This window comes from Canis lupus, chromosome 10 (assembly GCF_048164855.1).
Source record: "Canis lupus baileyi chromosome 10, mCanLup2.hap1, whole genome shotgun sequence".
NCBI lineage: Eukaryota > Metazoa > Chordata > Mammalia > Carnivora > Canidae > Canis > Canis lupus.
In genome coordinates this window covers 69680425-69702453 of record NC_132847.1, presented here as the reverse complement: position 1 = coordinate 69702453, position 22029 = coordinate 69680425, and the positions used below count along the sequence as shown (strand labels likewise).

The window sequence follows — 22029 nt, the reverse complement described above, 5'->3', positions numbered from 1 at the left end:
AAAGAAGAAGGGCAGCCCGGGTGGCTCAGAGGTTTAGCGCCACCTTCAGCCCAGGGCGTGATCCTGGAGACCCGGGATCGAGTCCCACATCGGGCTCCCTGCATGGAGCCTGCTTCTCCCTCTGCCTGTGTCTCTGCCTCTCTCTTTCTCTGTGTCTCATGAATAAATAAATAAAATATTTTTTAAAATAAAAAATAAAATAAAAAGAAGAAGTGTAGTGAGCAATGCCAGTGGGGTAGAAGTAAGCAGGGAGTTCCCTAGAAAAAGAAAATGCTCATTTGGAATAAACAAGTTCTGGTTCCCTAGCTGAGAAAAAACAAAATCAGCCTCCTACTTAGCCACAATTACACATAATGTCCCAGAATGCTGAGGCTGAACGGGCCCTTAGAGATCAGCTAACCTCAGCTGCCTCAAATACACACACCACCAGTGTTCAGAGGAGAACACTAAGGAAAGGACAGGGAAGTCAGGAGTGAGCCAGCCGCAGAGCAGGAGCTGGCTATAAGCTTCTAGCCTCCAGGCTTCCTGAACATTCCACTACCCCAAGCTGCTGCTCAGCTCCGCTGAGCCCCATTGCCGGCCCAATCGGCAGCAAGCCCTGCAGAGGGTCCAGTCAGATCCCAGGGCTCCAACTTCAGCGCCAAGTAGATTTCACTGGCCTGAGATGGCTCTGGGGACTGTGTGGGTGAGGGAAACTCCCCCAGGTAGAGATAAGAGATAAGAAACTCCCGGGCAGAACTGTGTAATCTCCACACCCAGGCCTCCATCGGCAGAGCTAGAGCCCAGAAGAAATCACAGATGTATCCTTCAGAAGAGGAGCTGGGATTTGGGGTAATACAGACCCAGAAAACCTGAGCAACTGATGCTCCTTCAAAAATTCTCTTTGGCTAATAGTTCCAATCTTCTCACCTACAAAGCCATTCATCACAGCCGGGGTGAAGGAAGTTGAGATAGACAATGGGAGGTCTTCAGGGGCTGGGAAAGCTTTCTAACCATCAAAGATGGACTACACAGCTTTGATAGGTAGTGAGTTCCCCATCATTGGAAAGGTACAAGAGCAAGCTAGGCAGCCATTTGATAAGGAGGGGGATGGGAAAGGGGACGGGGTGGAAGCTCTCAGGATTTTCCTGCCCTGAGACTGTACAATTCTAAGACCATCAGGAAGAGAAAAGTTAGGGGCCTGGAGGATGCTGGTGAAACCCTACCTGGGAAGCACACGTGTCAGCCTTACCTCCACAGCCTTGTTCCTCCCCTCGTACAGCAGCAGCTCCTCAGACAACAGGAGTGTCCGGGCAGGGTTACAGAGATCTAAAGGCTGAAAACAATGTGGGCAATTCAGAGAAGCCCAATGGAGACGGGGTGGGTGGAGGGGGAGGCAGCTTGCCAGAGCCAGCCACAGAGAACCCTGTCGGCTGCCGACCGAGAGAAGGCTCCAGGCTCCCCCCACCCCGTGAGCCCACACGCCCCCTCACACACAGGTGGAAACAGAAAGACAGATACTCTTGTCCTGGGCGGAACTGTTGCCACCACCTTCCCCACCAAGCTCCACTGTAAAAGCCATGCTCTGGCAGGAAGTCCAACCACATGTTTAGGTGCTCACCATTCTCCCCCGAGCTCCCCGACTAGATGGGCTCTGGGGGGCCCTCTCCACCCTCCCTCCATCTGACCCATGCAGGCCTCATGGAAAAGTCCCTCCTGCCAGGCCCAGGCTCTCAGAGATACCCTGAGAGCCTCATGCCAGATTTGGTCACTTAAGTCCCTTCAGAGCCAGCCCAGTCCCCACTCTACATTCATAACACCCTTGAGTAGAGGGCCTCCTGCTCAGCCATCAGTCCCCAGGGACCAGTTCTCACCCACACTCCTCAGCCACCCCATCATCCTGCCCCTTTCCCACTCAGGAACCCCTGCCACCTGCCCAGCCCAGAGAAAGCTCCCTAAATTCTGGATTACCCAGCAGGACTAATCCTTGGTGAATATGTATTTATAACATGGCTTCAGGTACCCAACACCAAGCAAGGTGCTAGAAGAAAGATAATGCAGCAGATGTCAACTGCACACAACCACCTGGATGGATCTCACAAAGACTGTGAGGCAAAAGAAGCAAGGTCCCAGAAGAGGCCAAACAAAATATGTTATCCAGGAAAGCACAGAGAGATGGTAAAAATAAAGGAAAGCAAGGAAATGACTCTTAAGGAGTCGGGCTCATGGGTAGGCCTGGCAGGGAGGAGGGTATGAGGATCTAGAGGAAACATACGGCCTTTGGAAAGGCAGCAATGGCCTACGGCTTTATCTTAGGGGACACCTGCTTCGTGATTATTCATTAAACTGCACACTTGTTATGCCGTTTTTGGTTTAAAAACTTTACAATTTAAAAGTTGCTATAACTCTCTGAAAACAAATTGTCATTTTTTGTAAAGATTTTAAAAGGAAAGGGGAAAATAATCCCAGTGGATGTACAGACCTCTGTGGTCTTGTCCTGAGAAAGAGAAGAGACCAAAAGAAAGGCAGGAGCCATCCGGGGAGAGGTGTGTCACCTGCCAGAGGTGCATGGAGAAGGAAGGCATGGTCAGAAATGAAGCCCCTGACTGTGTCACCTCTATGCTGCTGATGAGAGGACCAACGAACACAGTCTTTCTGGAAAGCCATTTGTAAATATATACAAAGAGCCTTTGACGTGTTTCTGGCCCATGACCCCGTCATTTCACTTCCAGGGCTCTCTTCCAAGGAAAATAATCAGAGGGGGCAATTCATGCGCAAGGATTTTCATCACAGAGTTGTTTGCAATAGCTAAGGAGGAGATAGAAGTATATCTGAACAGAGAGCTGGTTAAATAAATACATGTCCGTAAACTAGAGTAGTATGCAAGCACTGTAAAACAAAGGCTTGGAGAGTATTTAGTGACGTAGAAAATGTTCATGCTGCAACTTTCATTTAAAAAAGGCAAAATGATGGGGGTGCCTGGGTGGCCAGTCGGTGAAGCATCTGCCTTTGGCTCAGGTCATTATCCCGGGGTCCTGGGATGGAGCCCCGCATCAAGGCTCCTTGCTCAACAAAAGGCAAAGGGATAGAAAATGTACAATAAAAGTTGTTCGGTTTTCTTTCTGGAATGTGTACACACACACAGAAAAGACACCCGAATGTTCATGCTGATTCTGTCTGGGTGGTGGAAGACATAAAGGGAGGAAGGGATGGAAGAAGCAGAGGGAGCAGGAGGAGAGGGAGATGGGAGATGAATCTCAGGCCACCAGCTCATACTGGCCAGACACGTTTGCTAAGACCAAGGAGGCCAGACGCCAGAGCTCAAGGCTCACTTCCAAACAGCAAAGCACCTGATGAGCCAGAAAAGCAGAAGCCTCAGCAAGCCAGCCCCACGGCAATGCCAACAAGTAGCTGTAGTGTGCCTGCATGTCCCCAGAGAAAGGGAAAATTGGGAAAGGGGGCAGGGACAAGAGGCTTTCGTTGCTCAGCTTCCCGGCCCCCACTCTCCTGTTCCTCCTCCTGGAGACCTCTGCTCCCTCAGTATAACCCCCAGAATCCTGAGCACCTGAAGCCATTTCTTTCCCCAGAGGGATCCTTTCTGGAACAAGGCACCATCCCTGATGCTGGGGTGAAGGATCCTCCTCTTTCTCATCTCCCAAGGGAGCGCCTGGGGCCAGCCACTAGCTTACCTGAACAAAGACTGGAAACACGAGGACTTTGGGGGCCAGGGTGACGTAGGTGCCATAGCTTGAGTGTGGGGCATGCGGCCTCATGACCGGGCAGTTCTGGTAGTTCCCGTGGCCCTTCATGGTCTGCACTGTTTTCATCAGCCGGGACTTCTTCCCCAGGCCCGTGTAGGACTTCCCTTTACTGGGACTACCTGATTCTGCGGAACAGAAATGGGGGGACCATGAGGCATGTCCAGGCAAAGGCATCCCCTCTGCAGAAACAGGGAACACAGACTGGGCCAGCCAGTCACCACTTCCTGAGTATATGCTACCTGCCGGGCCCTGTGCAAGGTACTGAAAACACAGGGAGGCCCCTGAAGGGTCTTGAGCCTCAGGGATTCCCTCGCACTCTTCTCATGGGAGCTGGTGACACATAAATAAGCAGCTCCGGGGCTCAGAGGGAGGCAGCAATCCCCAACCAGTGTCCAAAGCTCGAATCAGACCCACCTATCATTTTGGCCTCGTGCTTTACAAAATCAGGAAATCTCTCATATTTGAGAAATCAGAAGATCTGACCTCCCAGGGCCCACAGTCCCACACAGAACAATGGGTCAGTTGGGCCGCCCTGGGTGTCAGTCACGCCCTCTCTCCGCCTCCCGTCTCTCCCAGCCCTGCGGCTCCCTCTATGCGCCCAGTGCAGTTCACATTGTTTCATCGCCTCCCAGTCCCATGGACAAAGGGACAGAAGATCCAGTGGGCTTTGCTAGGCTGTATCGGAGCCTTCCCTCTGTGAACCATGGGAGCTGGGGCAGCCTGGCTTGCCTACGTCAGTCTAAAATAAGGAGTGGCACCTGCTGGCCCAGTTCTTGAGGAAAGAACACCAGCTCTGAGGCCCTGTGGTTGTGCCCAAATCCTACTCCTCTACTTACTAGCTTGGTGGGTAGGTCAAGGGCAGAGCAAGCATTAGGGCTCAGCATATACCTGGGCCCCCTCCTGTATGGGCAACTGACCTGGATGTCTGGCCCATGTCCGAGGACCTAGGAGTCCTTTCGCACCCAACCCCAGTTCTGGCAGCCAAGGGGTGAAAAGGTGGTCTGAGCTAAGTCTCGGGGAAGCTCCCCGCCAACGCAAGGTCCGCAGCCTCAAAGGAAAGACTCAGCTCAGAAGATCTCACATTTACTTCCTCCGCCCACCACATGCCCCTTCTCACTAATCAGGGTGAGAAAAACAAGTCAGATCCCCATGACAAGTGACCACCGATCACAGCCACATCTTGGGGCAGGACTCAAACCATAATAACTTAAACCACTTCCTGCCTCTTCAAGGAGGCAAGAGAGTAGAAAGAGTGTGCGCCCAGGCTGGGGAGGGCGCGGGGACTGAGGGCGGGATGGGGGGCTCTCACAACAGGCCTGAAGGGAAACAGCTTAGTGATCGGTATAGGAGTGGAGCGCACGAGGGATTAGCACAAACCCAAGCTGACAGACAGTGCATCCACCAGGGCTGGTGTTAGGACAGGCCTGCCAGGCCCCAAACCATACTGTGAATGAGATATCACAGGGTCTACCTGAAACTAGACAAGACAGTCTAACAGAACATGACCAAGCCTAGACCAGAGAAGGCAAAACCACACGGGACTGACAAGTGGGGGACCGAGGCAAAACAGACCAAAATTAGAGGGTACCACTTGCAGAGGCCAAAACCTGGGCCCTGTGCGTCCCGTCTCAGGCTTGGAAAAGAATCTGTCTCTTCCCTTCCTTAGCCCAGCTGCACAGGGCTGTCACAGCATCTTCGCCTTGGGCCTACAGAGCCAGAAGTAAGCCGGGTGCCACACCTGTGCCTTTGGGTGGGGAAGGTGTGCTGAGCCCCGCTGTATAGACCAGGCAACTGAGTGAGGCCTAGAGTAGCTGGGAGACCTGCCCAAGGACACTTGACCAGTATAGGGTATAAAGCAACATCAACCCAACCTATCCAGCAGTCATGCCTGAGAGCCCCATCTCTACACACCCCTGGATAACACGTGGCAAGGGGGCATGGCTCCCCAAAAAGGATTTTCTGAACTATCTTTTTAAAAAAACAATCCAGGTTGCAACCCAGCTGCTCAGCTCTGTGAAGCCAAACTCCGTGATTTCCCACCTGCTACCTCTTAACATCCTCTGGTCTGAACTCCATGTCACCCCTTTTTGCTAGAACACCTGCTTCACTGACCAAACACAGTAATTATTCGGCTTTCCTCTGGCTTCCGAGGCGAGCCCTGGCAGCCATCCCACTCTGGCAGTGGGGAATCTGAGGCTGGGCCCCTTTGCAGGGCAGGGGACAATGCTGAGGGCACCAGGGCCCCAGGGAATATGCCAACTACAAGCAGCAAGTGCCCTAGGCCTCAGAAGGGCACCAGATCCCATTCAGCTCTGGATGACTCAACCCTCCTCCCGGAAAGGCCAGGTGGCCCAGCCAGAGAAGGAGACAGAGGTCGGCACCCTGCTGACAGCCCCGACCTCTGGAGAACCCCAAGTGTGTTTAAGGGAAGGTTCAGTGCCGCTCCTTCCTCTGAGCTCCAGGACGGGAAGCTATGAAGACTCAATTGCTGATAAAGAGCCAAGATGTCCTTGCATATCGAAAAACACTATTACCAGGAGGAATAAATGAAGGAAGGAAGATCAAAGTTCTCAATACAATGCCTTCAAAAAGCTACCACTGTTGGGGCGCCAGGGTGGCTCAGTCGGTGAAGCAACTGCCTTCAGCTCGGGTGATGATCCCAGGGGCCTGGGATCGAGCCCCACATCCTGCTCCCTGCTCAGCAGGGAGTCTGCTTCTCTCTCTGCCCCTCCCCTTGCTCGTGCTCACTCTCTTTCTAATAAAATAAATAAAATAAAATATTTTTTTAAAAAGCTACCACTGTTATTAACGCTGTCATCATCTCTGTACTTGTCCGTCTCTCTTCACAGCTTAGATGATTTCTTTTGAGTCACTAAATACCATATTCTCAGGGGGGAATCAAAACGTGGACCCAGGGTAGGAGGACTCCGTCCCACACGACTCGCCCACCGCAGGCAGCACACCTCTCCGGCTCCTGGGCTCCGTGGCCGGCCTCCAACCCTGGCAGCCACCAGCCATTCGCCTTCACTCAGTCCCTCGGCTGAAACTCTACTGAGCACCGGCTGCCTGCCACACCCCGGGTCTAGCACCGGATCCGCAGAAAGGAGCCAGCCAGGCCCTGCCTTAATGAAGTCACCATTTAGCGGTGACACCCCGCTCTAACCTAATGCGCTGACTAAAAGCTTTTTAAGAACTCAAGGTTGAATAACCATCAGACTCCTCCCCAGAAGGAACACAGATGCATTTCCAACAGACCAGGCTCATCCATCCAAATGGCCTGCCCTGGAGAGAATGAAGATGCCTTCCGTCAGCAGGTCTGAGCCTGATGGGAGCCCCCCCACCCCCGCCCCAAGGCACAGGCGCTCTTCCAAGTCCCTGCTATAAGCCAGCATCGAGTTCACACTACCGATGGGGAGGCTGCGAGGAAGTGAGTCCGCAAGGAGCTAGGAAAAGGCCCCTCTCCGGGAAGGAAGTCACCATGCGTTCTGTAGGCACTAGAGAAAGGGCTGGAGCACAGGGCCACCAGGCAAGGCTGGCCACTGCCTTCCAGACACCAGACAGACTCGAGGGGGCTGGACCCCAGCAGGCACGTGGAGGACCATCAGGAACACTACGCCAGCTCCAGCACCAAGACTGGTATCTCAGGTTTCCTGGGAGAAGGCCCGGGTCTTGAGCTCAGCTTCTCTCCCAGGCTCTTAAAACATAAGGCCTGGATTCAGAGGCCAGCAGAGAAGAACCAGGACAGAGACACCCTTGCAGCTCAAAGACAACTGTCCTGGGTGTCGCCTCCCTCAGGGGGCAGACCCTCACAGCCAGTCTCTCCTCTACCCCTCCCAACAACTCTCTGATGTGGGAAGTGTCAGCCCCATTTTATAGAAAAAGAAACTGGACTCCCTGAACTCACTGGACCGAGGCTCAGGGAGGGGACATGGGTCCGTTCAGTCAGGCAACTCCAATTCGAGCCCTCCATGCCCCCATCCTGGGCGGCCCCAGCATGTTGCTGGCGGCACCTAACGTATATTAGTTGCTCAGTAAAATGGAATGAATCCCAGTCAGATGCCCAGAATCCCAAACACCATCTCTTAGACTGCTGTGGGAAGATCCCTTCTTCCTTCTCAGTTCAGGTTCCAAGGAGGAAAGACACTGGTTCAGCGAGGGAGAACAGGTATGGTGGGAAGAGAGAGTCTGGGTCAACACGCTGGGGATCCTGACAGCTGACCCCACAGCTATCTGGGACGGGGAGGCCATAGCCGCCGGGGAAAGACCCACCTTCGGGGATGGCATCCTCTTGGTACACAGGTCGCAGCAGCTGCAAAAGAAGATAGAAGGATCACTTCCACCCCAGGAATGGGGAAGGACAACCAGGTGAGCAGCCTGCAGAAAGGAAGGGAGCACCTCAGGGCACCAAAACCCAGCAGCCCGGCTAAGGAGCAGTGGAGGCACTTGGAGGGATTACAGAATCCAGAATCCTCTAGAATGTTAGAGTTGAACAAAGCTTTATCTTTCATCCAGTGTAACCCGTTGGCTGAGTCCCCAGCTTTCCTGATGGCAGCTTGCTCCAGTGTGTTCCCGGGAACACTGGCACTGTAGGACACTAATGACCCTGCCACAGGGGGGACACCGTCAGGGGAATTGGGGAAAGCCTGGGTCAAACCAGCCTTGACTGCAGGATACCCTCAGAGCCTCGAGCAGGCTATTACACATTGGGAATCTCCCAGAAGAGGAGGAGAGTTTGGGGTATTTCTCAAACGTATTTGACCTCAGGACACTTTTTTTCCCAAAGTGTGCCCCAGGACTAACGTTTTGGTGCACCTACTCCTCGTCCCACCGTGCCATCATGCAGGGTCTGCTTTCCCACCTATTACAGGGGGCTCACCCCTCTCACGGCAGCCCGTTCCCCACTGTAGGAAAGCACAGACTGGCAGCAAGCTCCTCCTTCCTCTGAGGTGAAATCTTCCTCCCTGTGACGTTCCTCGGGCCTGGATCTGTGCCCAGGGATACAGAGATCCATCTGCTCCCTCTCTACCCAGAACAGCCCCGTGGTGGCGGAAGTGAACACGTACCCCTGCCTCCTGACCGAACACCTCCAGCCCCTTGCAGCTCCTCCCTACACAGTTTTGGGCGAGGCCAGGGACCCATACTCTTCACCTTCACCGGACCAGCTGTCCATACCTGGCTCCCGGGGTTCAATGGGGCCAAGATGATGTAGTTGGGGTCCGTGGAGGCCGTGGCCCGGGACAGCGCAGGCAGGGTATGCTGGCCCCCACGCTTGGCCACCTCGGTGTAGCGTTCCCAGCCGCCGAGCAGCAGCCCATCTGAGCTGTCACACACCAGGTGGCAGCTGTGGCGCTGCTCGGGCCGTGCCTGGGCCCCGTGGGTGCAATTCTTCTCCCGCTTATTGGGGGGTGACTGGAGGTCATGTGTCGACTTGCAGGAGGCCCGCCGCAGGACCCCGCCGTCCGGCCCTGGCTTGACCTGGGGGACCATGCGCCACACAAGCAGGATGATCTCACTGGGGCAGCTCCTACAGTTGGGTGGGGAGGGGAGGTTCACACAAAGAGGTTGAGTTTGGGGAAAGTCAGCCAGGGCGGGGCCTACAACAGAACAGGGCAGAGGACCAGGGTGGGGGTGGGGGAGAGAAAACCCCCAAACCCCAGGGGTAAGAGACCATCTTGAGCTGAGACAGCAAAAGTGTCCCTTCCACCAGTCAACTCTGGTTGACCTGCAGTGGCTGAGAAGGACCCTGAGGTCAAGGCCAGGTTAAACAAGAATACGCAAAAAAAATAAATAAATAAATAAATAAATAAATAAATAAATAAATAAATAAACAAACAAACAAGAATACGCAACTCCGCTAAGTGATGTCGGTCACGGTCACCGGTAAAGTGTAAGCAAGGAGGAGCAAGCGAGCCACCTCCCTGCAACTTCTCTATTCTAGAAGTATACCTAAAATGATCATGAGAGTTTCACCCTAGCGTGTCGAAACTAAGGGGGACCCCAATATCCTAAAGAATAATGTCTTAAGCATGCATTCGAAAAATTTGCGACATCTACACATTCCTTTAAAAACAACAGGCTTAGCTCCAAGGTCACAGCAATTAATGAGCTCAGACTAGAAAGTGACACCCTGGAGCAGTGACAGGAACCGCAGGGTCCGTTCGAGAGCTTCTTCCCTGCTATTTGCTGTGGGGAGGGGGCGGAGGGATTCAAAATTCCTCGGAGCCTGAACCTTCCATTTTCAGGCCAAGAAGCTGATTCCCTGAGGGGCAAAGTGAATTGCTCACAGCTGCACAGAGGAGGGGAGGAGGGCAGGCCTGGTTCCCTGGGGGCTGGGGGGGGGGTGCCATTAGCCCGAGGCCCAAAGCCCCCCCCCGCTGGCCCAGTCACCGGATCTCATGGGCCAGCTCCACGCATTTCCAGTGCTCCACGGGCCTCTCGTTCAGCTGCAGCACGGTGTCCAGCTGCTGCAGCCCTGCCCGCTCCGCTGGACCTCCTGCAGGGACAAAGAAAAGCCACCCAAGGGCTCCTGTGAAGCTCCTGACACTGTCAAAGGACCTCGAGTCACGGCTTCCACAGTGATTCTTATTTTCCTATGCGGCCCTTACTGAAAATAGAGGTTTCGTTCCTGTTTGACATGATTGGGAAGCAAAATACAAAAATCTATTTTCATTTTGATAAAAACAACCCAAAGAAAATGATGAATATATTTTCATAAACCTCAGCCTTCGACTGTGGTCATTTAAAAATATTATTCTTTTGTTTTGAAAAAGTGGGACACTGTTGTGGGCCCCCCGCCCCTTTCAGATCCCACATCTTGTGGGCGAAGCCAGGCACGTGGCCGGCAAGCGAGGCTGGCATCACCCGAGAAGCGTGCTCACTTACCAGAATCCACAGCCTGGACTCGAACCGGAGAGTCACAGCAGATGGTGAAGCCAAAGCCGTCCTTCCCCCTCGGGATGGTGATCTAGGACACAGCCCTGCATGGTTACTCCCAGGAGCCACAAGGCTGCTGCCTCTGCTCCAAGGTTGGGAAGCCCACAGACCCTGCTCCAGAACCACCCTCCTCTCCAAGGGAGCTGGGGCCAAGAAGGAGGCTGGCCAGCCCTTGCTGTCCCTACCTTGGCCCAGGCATCTTTAGTACTGGGTTGTGGGCCAAGCAGGAAGGCTGGGAGCTCAGGAGGTAAGTCCAGGCTGATGGGGAAGGGCCCAGGGTGGACAGAGTCGTGGAAGAGCAAGCCTTGCCTTCCTCAGGCCCCACAGACACATGGTCCAGTCCAGAGAGCCCACCAGACCTACACGCCTCCACTGCCTGTGATCCACTGCCTCCTCGGGCCCCTCTTCTTTTCCCTCAGGGGCTCACAGAGTATCAGCCCAGGGACAAAGCCCACCCACCCAGGTGGCCCAGAGCACAGAGGAAGGAAGATAGGGACATACACACTCACAACCTCAGGACAAGGGCCAGGGAACAAGGGCTAGGGGCTCAGGGAAGGCCATTGCTGGGGCTTGAGGCATCCAGTGAGGGCTCCCAGGTGAGGGGGCAGGTAAGGGCACAGACAGGCCTCCTGGTGAAACCTACACCAGCCACTGACCTCATAGTGCCTGCTGCATGGCAGGTCCACAACCGTCCTTCAGAAGTCCCCTGAAAAGGCCCTGCGCACCCTCTTTGCAAAGCAACACACAATTATGGAGCTCCTACTGCATGCATGCCAGGTTCTACCGAGGTCTTGAGGGCTGAAGTCTTTTTTTTTTTTTTAAGATTTTTATTTATTTATTCATAGACACACAGAGAGAGAGAGGCAGAGACACAGGGAGAGGGAGAAGCAGGCTCCATGCAGGGAGCCCGATGTGGGACTTGATCCCAGGTCTCCAGGATCACACCCCAGGCTGCAGGCAGCGCCAAACCACTGCGCCACCAGGGCTGCCCAGAGGGCTGAAGTCTTGACCTCTGGCTCCTCGAGGGCCCCAAGAATATGCAGATCTCTCCAAAGCAAAGGACTCAACATGCCATGGAGCAAAGTACGAGAACCAAGAACCGAGTTGGGAATAGTTCCTTGTGTTTGACTTTGGATGGCGGGCTGGTGCAAGGCAGGCTTGGTGCATGGCAGGAACTCGGCAACCGCTTAGTGAGGACAGCGCAGAGCGGTCCCAGGAGCAGCAGGAACTGTCAGGGTACACTGCTATCTGCTGGCTCAGTTCAGTTCAGCCTTGCTACACTTCCCTCCGTGCACTGCCAACGAGGCTGTGGGTGGGGTACAGCAGGCCTGGGCCCTGCTCGCCCAAGGAGTGAGTCCAGGCTGCTCAGAGCAGGTGTGAGAAAGTGACAGACCTAAGGGAGGAGAAGCCAGGAAAGGGGTTCCCTGGGGTCCCAAGAAACTTCCAAGGAGAAGTGGACATGGAGAGGTCCCTGGTGAGGCACGAGGGAGGGTGTCCCAGGCAGGTTGAAGGAGAAGCCAGCTCAGCACGCTAGAAAAGGTCAAGGGCCAGCGGCCTTGTCAGGAGACTCCTGTCCCCTTCCTCTAGGGGTTGTATCCTTGAGGCTGGGTGCCTGGCATTCACCTACCAGCTGTCCCACAGGCCAGGCGTGAGGAAGGGGAGGGCCGGGGGACCCAGGGTGACCAGGGGCCTTGGAGGCTGTCGGGGAGGCCCCGGAGGCTCTGCTTCCCACCAGCCCTGGGCCTGGATTCAAAGCGAGTTTGTAAAACAGGAAATCTGACAGACAAGGGGAAGGGGGAGGGGGGCAGGAAAATACTCTGTTCCCATAAGAATTCTGGGAAAACACGCAGCTAAGACAGGAAGAGGAAAAAAATGGAAAGAAAGAAAGAAAAACAAACTGTGGAGTGAGTGTGCAAAGCCCAGGCTGAGGCTAAGGGGAGATGTCAGGAGCCTGGTCCACTCCCTGCGAGCAGCAAGGACTTCACGGGGCCTCTCATCCTACCTTCAGCCCAGGCAGGAGCTGGCATTCCAGTCTTTCTAGACCTTTCCCCTTCTGACCCCAGTAAGGGCCACAACCCCTCCTGCCTGGGGTCCTGGCTCTACAAACAGGTAAACAGGCCCTGGCACCCATGGGCTCAGTGCTAGTAGTTTGGGGACTGGCCCCAGGGTTGAATCTGGAGAGAAGTATACTCCTGCAAAAGAGCCTCCCCCTTCCACATCCCGGTCCCCTCGTCCAGGAGGGACTGTAGACCTAGTCCCCTCTGCCTCTCAAGGCATCAGCCTAAGAAGAACCAGCCCAGACAACCATCCAAGTCAGCTGGGGGCTGGGAAGGAAGGGAAGAGGAAGGGGTGCCAGGAAGCAAGCTCCCCTCCTGGCCCCGAGTGAGGGGTGGGACTGCGTAAAGGAAGCAGAATTACACTCTGTCCATGATGAGCACTCACTACGGTGAGAGGACAGTCCCCAAAGAACTGGATCGTCGCTGCAGCCCCAGGGGGAATGCAGGACTGGTTTTCCTATCCCCACTTCACAGAAGAGGAAGCTGAGGCCTGAAGACAGCAAGTGGCAGCCCCCAGCGCTCAGCCCTCCTCTGGGACCTGGGGTTGCAGGGTCAGAAGATGTGGGGAGCAGGCCTGCCCAGGCTCGGGGACGTTGGCAGCTGGGAGTTTCCTGCGCCTTCCGGTCACTGCTCCCAGATCTCACCCAGGCCGGCACCTCACCTCGGCCCTCCTGCCTGCTTTCTGATCCTCTGCCCCACCTGGGCTTCCATCCCAATCCCTAACTGCCACTGTTTATTTCCTATATGTACTTCCCAGGCCCTGCCCCAGGCACTTTGCACACGACATTCCATCTACCCCATGGCACCATCACTGGATATTACCAACCCTCCTCCACTGGCGAGGATACTGAGGCTCAGAGAGGTCTAGAGACATGCACTTGAGCCTCGGGTAAAGAGGGTAAGAGCTGGGGATCCCTGGGTGGCTCAGCGGTTTAGCGCCTGCCTTTGGCCCAGGGCATGATCCTGGAGTCCCAGGATCAAGTCCTACATCGGGCTCCCTGCATGGAGCCTGCTTCTCCCTCTGCCTGTGTGTCTGTTTCTCTCTCTCTGTCTCTCTCATGAATAAATAAATAAAATCTTTAAAAAAAAAAAAAAAAGAGGGTAAGAGCTGGTGCTGGTTCCTAACATAGGATCCATCTTGGATGTCAGCGCCAGGCCCTGTCCGTACTCGTGCCTCGCTCCGCTATGACAGCCGGCGTGCCTGTCTTCTGGCCCACCGGCCCAGGTGGCCACAAACCTCCACTTCCCAAACAGCGTCCTCCACCCCGCCACCCTGCACCCAGCTACTGGGGTCGCTGGGGCTGTTCTGCGGGGCTCCAGCAGGACCGGGGGTATAGGCAGGGCCCTGAGAGCTGGGCAGGATGCTAGGGAGAACGGGTGGGTGGCAGCAAGCCGCGCACAGGAGGCCCCTCCGAGGACCGAAGGCTGTCTGTCTGCAGCAGTCGGGACCCACACTCCACTCTGGTCATTACAATACACAGAGGAGCTTTTTTTTTTTTTAAGATTTTATTTATTTATTCATGATAGATACACACAGAGAGACAGAGAGGCAGAGACACAGGCAGAGGGAGAAGCAGGCTCCATGTAGGGAGTCTGACGGGACTCGATCCCAGGTCTCTAGGATCACACCCCGGGCTGAAGGCGGCGCTAAACCGCTGGGCCACCGGGGCTGCCCCAGAGGAGCTTTTCTATACTTCTAAAATCAGACCCATTCCTGGGACGCCTGAGTGGCTCAGCGGTTGAGCTTTTGCCTTTGGCTCAGGGTGTGATCCTGGGGTCCTAGAATCAAGTCCCACATCGGGCTCCCTGCGTGGAGCCTTCTTCTCCCTCTGCCTGTGTCTCTCCCCTTCTCTCTGTGTCTCTCATGAATAAATAAAACTTAAAAAAAAAAAATCAGAACCACTCCTGAGCTTCCATCAGCTTGGCCATTCCCAAAATCTGGACGTCCCTTCCTTCACCTGCCCTGACCCCAGTCCTGGCTGTTAAAAGAAAACGTGAAAAAAAGAAAAAAAAAAAAAGAAAAGAAAAGAAAACATGTCCAACATGGTCCCAGAAAAGCCCTGAGGCCAAGAGATCATGACCCCCCACTCTGCCCCACATCCCAGAAGCGGCAGCTGAGAGGCCAAGCCCGTCTGTGAGGATGGGCTCTGGAGCCTGAGGACTCCAGAGCCACCTCAAGGCATCACAGCGACCAGGGGGCACATCGTGTGCACACACATACGCACGCAACATCCCAGCTCACGTGTAAGCGCACACCAACACACGTGAAAACACATGATCACACACATACAGTGGGGGATCCTGTCCCATCAGAGACGTAGGGCAAGTTCGAGGAAGTATGAAGTTAGGAAAAGCACAAAACCCAGCTGCTCGGCCATTTCCCATCTCAGGCTTGGGGTCCCTTTTTTAAACCCACACTGCCCCCAGGTAAAAACCGCAGCAAATCAACCAGATAATCTCGCCGAGGACACCACCGTGTCCGGGTTAGGATGATGCAGAGCTGGGCCCGGTCTGCCCCCAGAGAGGGGCCGCGGGTAAAGGGGGGACGTCGGGGCCCGCTCCGGCCTCCGGCCTGCCCCGGATTGAAGCCAACCTACAAGGGGCAGGAAGAAGCCAGGAAGGCCCCGGGGGAGGAGAAGTCCCGCTCAGGTGGGCCCCCGCCCCGGCCCCCGGCCACAGCCCGGCACCCCCGAGGGCCGAGCACCCACCTGGCGGTAGCGGCGCTCCGAGCACACCTTGCAGAGCCCATTGAAGCGGTTCATGGCTGCGGTCCCGTCTCGGCTGCCGCCCCATGAAATCCCAGCTCTCCCCCCAGCAGTGGGAGCCCGCACTGCGCCCCGTCAGCCTGGCATGACCGCCCTGGGAAGCCCGCCCCGCAGAAGAATGGCAGGAAATCACCTCTCACCTCCCCAAGCCCTGTCTGTGCTGTGTGCCTCGGCACGATAAGCCCGAAGGCTTCCTGAAACCTCCGAGTGACAAGGAAGAGGGAGAGTTTTATATTAAAATTCCTGTCAACTAGTTAGTATTCCCCGGGCCCGGGCGGGGAGAGGGCGCCTTTGTTCTGGCTGCATTCTCCGCCGTGGGCCACTTTGTGATTCCAATGTTCTCACAAACACCCCTGGCTGGAGGAGAACCCAGGCAGAAAACACGGCCCCTCTGTAACAAGGCCACCTCCCCCTGCAAGCCCCAGCTGTCCCCGGGAGCAAGTCCAGGGGACTAACACAATCGAAAGAATCCAAGGACGCCTGAGGGGGTTGCACTCACAGACATCCCAGGCAAGACCCAGAACCTGAAACGACGGGAGTCCCAGGAACAGGCTGCCGTTCACCAGCTACTTAAAAGTCCGTTTCCTTGGCCAACCAAGAGGGCGGCTCTAAGCATCTGATGACACCCCGGGCCCATGAAGGCAAATCAGGAAGGGAGTTCCAATCACCAAATGATCCGGCCTCCTCCTTTACCCACCAAGAAGCTGGGGATGACAGTGGTCAAGGTCACAGAACCCCAGTCTTGTTCTCCACCTCGTAGAGCAGTACCTGGTGAGCCCAGCGCCCCTTACACCCTCCTCACCGTCCCTAAGGAAACCCACCCGGCCACTCATGTCCTTAAGGCCAGGGAGTGTCCCTTGGTACAGCCCAGCTCTGGTGGCCATGACAGTGGGTAGATCACGCAGGTTTCTGGGTCTCCATCTCCCCATGTGCACAATGGGAGACTAGAGCGGGTGACCTCTGGGAGCCCTCCCCCAGCCCAACCAGGCCTCTAACAACCACCCCCTCGGTGCTGGGTCCCATGGGCCCCTCTGGGTGTGCAAGCCCAGGAAAATCAAGCGGGCTTCAGAACAATGTCCCCCTGGGTCAGGGCCTGTGTGCAGATCCAGAATGAAGCCACCTGGAAACGTGCAGCACTGCCGTCCATGTCGCATCATTCCCACAAACCACCAGTAGGGCTCCCTGGTCACTAATCTCTCTGTGCTTGGCAAGTACAGAGAGAGGAAGAAAGGTATTTGCAGCTCCGCCAGTGAAGCTAGGGTTTTTTGTTTTTTGTTTTTTTTTTAAGATTTATGTATTTATTTAAAAGAGAGAGAGAAAGAGAAAGAGAGAATCTCAACCAGGCTCCATGCTGAGGGTGGAGCCTGATGCAGGGCTTGATCCTATGATCCTGAGATCATGACCTGAGCCGAAATCAAGAGTTCCACACCTAACCGATCGGGCCACCCAGGTGCCCCTGAAGCTGGAAGGTTTTAAATTCTTAATGAAGCCACAGAATACAGTAGCCAGGAAGTTATTTGAATAACTTAATAACTGTGCTGTCCAATATGGTAGTGACAAGACACATGTGCAAGGTAAATCTGACTTAATTAAAGTTAAATAAAATGAAAAACTCCAGTCCCCAGTCATACTAACCGTGTTTCAACCACTCGTGTTTCAGCCTCAGGGGCTAGTGGCTACCATATTATTGCACAGGGCAGCTCTAAACTATACGCTGCATGAGGGCAGGCAGCTTTGACTTGCTCACAGCTCTGCCCCAGCACCCAGCACCCAGCACAGGGTCTGGCCCGTGAGAATGCTTAAACAATGAGTGAATGAGTGAGTGAATGGATGAACCGAGTAAATGAAAGGAAAAACGTTTTGTAGAATATAATACACCTCAGTGTAAGCTGTGATCAAGGGAAACCACGCCATCGTATCTTCCCAAGTAGGCCACGCACAGGAGGCAGTGTGGCACAGTGTACTCAGGTGGCCAGACCTTGCTTGGGGTCCTGCCTCCATCACTTGCTGGCTGCGTGATCGCAGAGAGTGACCGAACATCTCTGAACCTGGGTATCTGTGAGATGGGGAAGTCACGCCCGCCACAGAGGTGGCAGTGAGGGTTGAAGCAGGGAACAACAACATCTGGCACAGAGGGGCTTCTCAGTCACAGGGAGTTTGTTCTCCCTCTCCCAGTTGTTAGAGAAGACCATGTCCCGCGGAGAGATGGAATGAACTTGGGGGAAGGCCCTAAAATCCTGATGTGAAGGTTCCTCTCTCTCCATTCAAAGCCCTAGTGGAATAAGAAGTCTTTGGTCTCAGGTTTAGACTCACAGCTGCTCCCTGACAACAGGCTGAGGGTGATTCAGCCACAGTGCTGGGGAAAACCAGCCATCCGAGGGGACCTGGGGGATAGGGGAGACTCGGATTCAACAGCTCGAAAGTCAGGAAGATCCAGAGCCATCTCCATCTCCAGATGCCTCCATCTCCAGAGCCTGGGCCTGGCTCTCTCCCCACTGCTGCCCTAACCATGAGCAACTGGAGAAAAGCACAAGAAATAATCCCTTAAAAATGCATAACTTGGGATGCCTGAGTGGTTCAGTGGTTGAGCGTCTGCCTTTAGTTCAGGGAGTGATCCCCAGGTCCTGGGATCGAGTCCCGCATTGGCTTCCCTGCAGGGAGCCTGCTTCTCCCTCTGCCTGCGTCTCTGCCTCTCTCTGTGTGTCTCTCATGAATAAATAAATAAAATCCTTAGAAAAAAGTGCATGACTTGCTGAGTTTCCAAGCTTGAAGTGAACCTGAGTCTCGGGCACCAAATGCAGTCCTGCTTAGGGGTCTCCTGGGCCAAGGGACAGACCAGGACCACGTAAGAGCCCAGGGAGGGGCCCAGGCCCTGCCAGTCCTGCCCAGGCCCGTCCCCACCTACCTTGAGTTTCTCCCCGTTCTCAGCATCCCCACATCCTGGTGTTCTCAGCAGCGGGTCTGGAAGATGACAGAGCAGAGTCAGAACGCTTCTATTGGCACAGAGAGTCCATTCCAGAGACCACCCAGAGGGCGAGGCCAGGGTGCCAGGCCCAGGTGGCTGTCCAGATCACTGCCAGCCTCCAGGACATGGGGGTACCTGGGCTCAGGCTAAGCAGAGAATCAGAGCCAGGCCTGCATGTAAGAAGAACAGAACAGAAGGAACACAAAAGCTGGATCCTGAGCCTCAGGACTCACGGCAGGGCCCACTTGCCCTGCCTATCGAGGTGGACAGCCCTAAGGCCAGTAAGGCAACCTGGGAAGGATCCTTGCACCAAAGCCTGGGAAGGAGCGTAGCAGGAAGCTCCCGAAACCCAGCTCTCTATAAGGCAGAATGGAGGGAGCTGAACCACAGAGGGTCAGGCATATAATCCTCTCCCGGGGATGTCCAGCCCCAAAAATAAGGTGTTGTGGGCAAGTGCTACCTGCAGCCTGCATTCCAGCAGGTGCTCGTGAGAAGCCCCTGGACCCCTGACTTGATCGCAGCCAGGGGTGACAGATGCCACAAAACACAGGGGCAGGGAGGGAAGGGAGAAGCCCCAGGGGCGGGTGGAGCAGCGTGTCTGGGGGGAAGCTGAAGGTGGTGTGCACGTACCTCTCAGGGGCCGCAGCCGCCGCCTGGCCACCTTCAGGTGTTTAGTCCGGCCCAGGTCTTCCCCCAGAAGGTAGTACCAGCCACTGATTTCCTGTCACGAGAGAAGGCATGACACGCTCAGGCAGAGGAGGCAGGGGACACAGGTCGGGCAGCCACCAATTCCCCCTCAAACAGCAGCAGCTAGAGAGTCTCCCTCAGGAGCATCATCGCTGCAGAGACAGACACTCCAGCCGTCCTGCCCCGGAGGGAGCTGTGACGCCTACGCCTCCAGGAAGCTTTCCCTGATGCTCCGGGCAGAGCTGGTCTTCCTCTCTGCTGAATTCCCACAGCCTGTTGTCCCTGGAGAACAGCGGTCTACTCGCACGCCTGCCTCCCCACCAGGTGGTGCCTAGGCTCTTTGATGTGCCTAGCACTGTGCCTGGTATACAGTAGGAGCCCAATGAATGCTGACAGAACAGAAGGGAGGGAATGAGAGAGGGATGGAGAGGCCAGAAAGTAGGCACCTGAGGCTCCTGAGCAGTCCCCATGGAGCATCTCCCCAGAGGGAATAAAGCCAGTGCTGTGGTCAGAAGACCCTAAAGGAAAGCTCCACAGAGGCTAGTGTTGCTCACTCCACCCCACAAGCACTTGCTAGACCAACAACACGACACCTAATAGATAATGTCAGGAGGATGAGAACCACCTAGCCGTCCTCCTCCGGGGCAAGTCTAGGAGTGCTGGGAACTCCGAGGGACCTGCCAGGGTCCTGATGTGGCAGACGGCAGACCCAGAGCCCCCCCAGAGCCAGGCCTTGGGGCTGCCTGACAACCGATCTGTGACAAGAACCAACCAAGGAGACGACCCAAAGCCCTGGCCACTCAGATGATAAACCGTGGTGTGATTCAGGCCACAAAGCACTCAAGACAGAAGCCCCACCCAAGGGCTTCCAGACAAAGGCCTCTCTGCCTGCGCTAACCCTGGCCTTGGTGGGATGACCCTGCTGGACACTCCCCTGGGACCCACCTTGTCCGGAGTCAGGAGGGACTTCACCCCAAAGCTCATGCAGCCAATGAGTCCACTCTGCCTGGGGGAACAACAGAGGCTTGAGTCAGCACCCTCTCGCCGGGCTCTACGGGGTGCACCCCAGGTCTGCCCGATACGCTGTGGTTTACAAAGCACTGGTACCCGCGTCATCTCATTTGATCTTTCCAACTTTGTGAATTAGGGTGGAAAGGGCTTATTTTCTCCATTTCACAGAGGAAAAGGCCAAGGCTCAGAGCTGGTCCCCTTCCCAAGGTCCCAAAACTAGTCCCATGGGAAAGCTGTGCCCCCTACATCAGAAAGCAGTACTCCCTCCACCAACCATAGAAGCTCAGAGCCAACCATAGGCTTTGGGGATTTTTTTTCTTTTCTTATTTTAGTATAACTAACATACAGTTATATTAGTTTCAGGTGTACAGTATAATGATGCAACAATTCTATATTTCTCAGTGCTCATCCAGATAGGGCACCACCTCCCCTCCCCCCGCTCCCCCGGCCCACCTCTCTTCTGGCAACCAGTTTGTTCTATTTAAGAGTCCGGTTTTGGGATCCCTGGGTGGCGCAGCGTTTTAGCGCCTGCCTTTGGCTCAGGGCGCGATCCTGGAGACCCGGGATCGAATCCCACGTTGGGCTCCTGGTGCATGGAGCCTGCTTCTCCCTCTGCCTATGTCTCTGCTTCTCTCTCTCTCTCTCTCTCTCTCTCTCTGTGACTATCATAAATAAATAAAAATTAAAAAAAAAAAAGAGTCCGGTTTTTCTGTTTGTCTTTTTTCTTTATTTGCTCATTTGTATTGTCTCTTAATTCTACATAGGAGTGAAATCATATGGTATTTGTCTTTCTCTGCCTGACTTACTTCACTTAGCATTAACTGTTCTGGTACTGGAAGGATCAGAAGTCAGTCCCCACCAGGAATTTCAGCAACCATGTCAGTGGGTTGATGCTCAACTGAAAAGTTATGGGACCTCAACTTCAAGAAGCGTTTCTCAGGTACAGGTAGGACCTTAGCAGTTCCTGGACAGTTTCAGATCAAGGTCCAAATCAACACAAAAATTGTTGAGACGGACCTGACCCGCTTCCAGCTGGACAAATAGGCATGAGCCAGAGTCAGGCCTTGTGGGAGTGTCACACTGTGGCAAGGGGCTGAGTTCAGTCACGTCCTCCTTGGTTAAGAGTAATTCAAAGTCTGGGACCCCTGGGTGGCTCAGTGGTTGACCATCTGCCTTCGGCTCAGGCTGGGATCCTGGGGTCCTGGGATCAAGTCCCATATCGGGCTTCCTGCATGGAGCCTGCTTCTCCCTCTGCCTGTGTCTCTGCCTCTCTCTCTGTGTGTGTCTCTCATGAATAAATAAATAAAATCTTAAAAAAAAAAGTTCCGGAAGACTAATCACCATTGAGACCGAATGATACCTGGCAGCTTTCAGTAATGATGGCAAAGGTTAATATTAATGAAATTCAAAAAATTATCTTGTCACTGGGAGAGAAAAGGAAGTTTACAAATCAGTAATTTAATGAGAAAGATGCTCACAAAAATATTAAAAATGGTTGTACCCGGTAAATGGGATTAGAGGGGTTTTGATTTTCTTCTTTGGGTTTTCAGTGTTTTCAAATTTTCACAGGGAAAAAAAGTGTTACTTTTGTAATCAGAAAAGAAAAACAGTATATAAGTATTTGAAAATACTTCCATTCTAACATATCTTTCTCTATCCTAACAATAGAGCTGCTTTTTCATTTTTCTGTTCCCCTTTCTTAGAGCATCCCCAACTCAGACTGCTCCAGAGACTGGTTTAATAGCTATTGATTGAGAAACAATGTGAGTATTTAGATGGAAGCATTAATCCTTCAATATCTGAGGGACCCACACACAGAAGGGATTGAGCAAACACTGTGGAAGACACAAGCGAAAAGCCAAAGATGGACT

At 54.3% G+C, this 22029-nt stretch overlaps 1 protein-coding gene across 9 annotated transcripts in view; it reads right to left on the bottom strand.

Annotated features, from left to right (window-relative positions):
* RGS3 (regulator of G protein signaling 3) overlaps positions 1–22029 on the bottom strand; it is a 137864-nt gene that overhangs the window by 72053 nt on the left and 43782 nt on the right. For 6 of the 9 annotated variants that reach the window (XR_012038498.1, XM_072842446.1, XM_072842444.1 and 3 more), the window contains 9 exons: positions 20093–20153; positions 19091–19181; positions 18401–18456; positions 10623–10704; positions 10128–10233; positions 8913–9264; positions 8010–8049; positions 3669–3865; positions 1232–1315 (listed from right to left, as the gene is read on the bottom strand). Coding sequence is in view for 8 of the 9 variants with exons in the window: in XM_072842446.1 (XP_072698547.1) it covers positions 1232–1315; positions 3669–3865; positions 8010–8049; positions 8913–9264; positions 10128–10233; positions 10623–10704; positions 18401–18456; positions 19091–19181; positions 20093–20153 (1069 nt within the window). In the remaining variant the exon portion in view is untranslated. Of the gene's footprint in view, positions 1–1231; positions 1316–3668; positions 3866–8009; positions 8050–8912; positions 9265–10127; positions 10234–10622; positions 10705–15438; positions 15822–18400; positions 18457–19090; positions 19182–20092; positions 20154–22029 lie in introns of those variants that run through there. The other 3 variants (XM_072842455.1, XM_072842449.1, XM_072842450.1) reach the window with 3 other exon arrangements.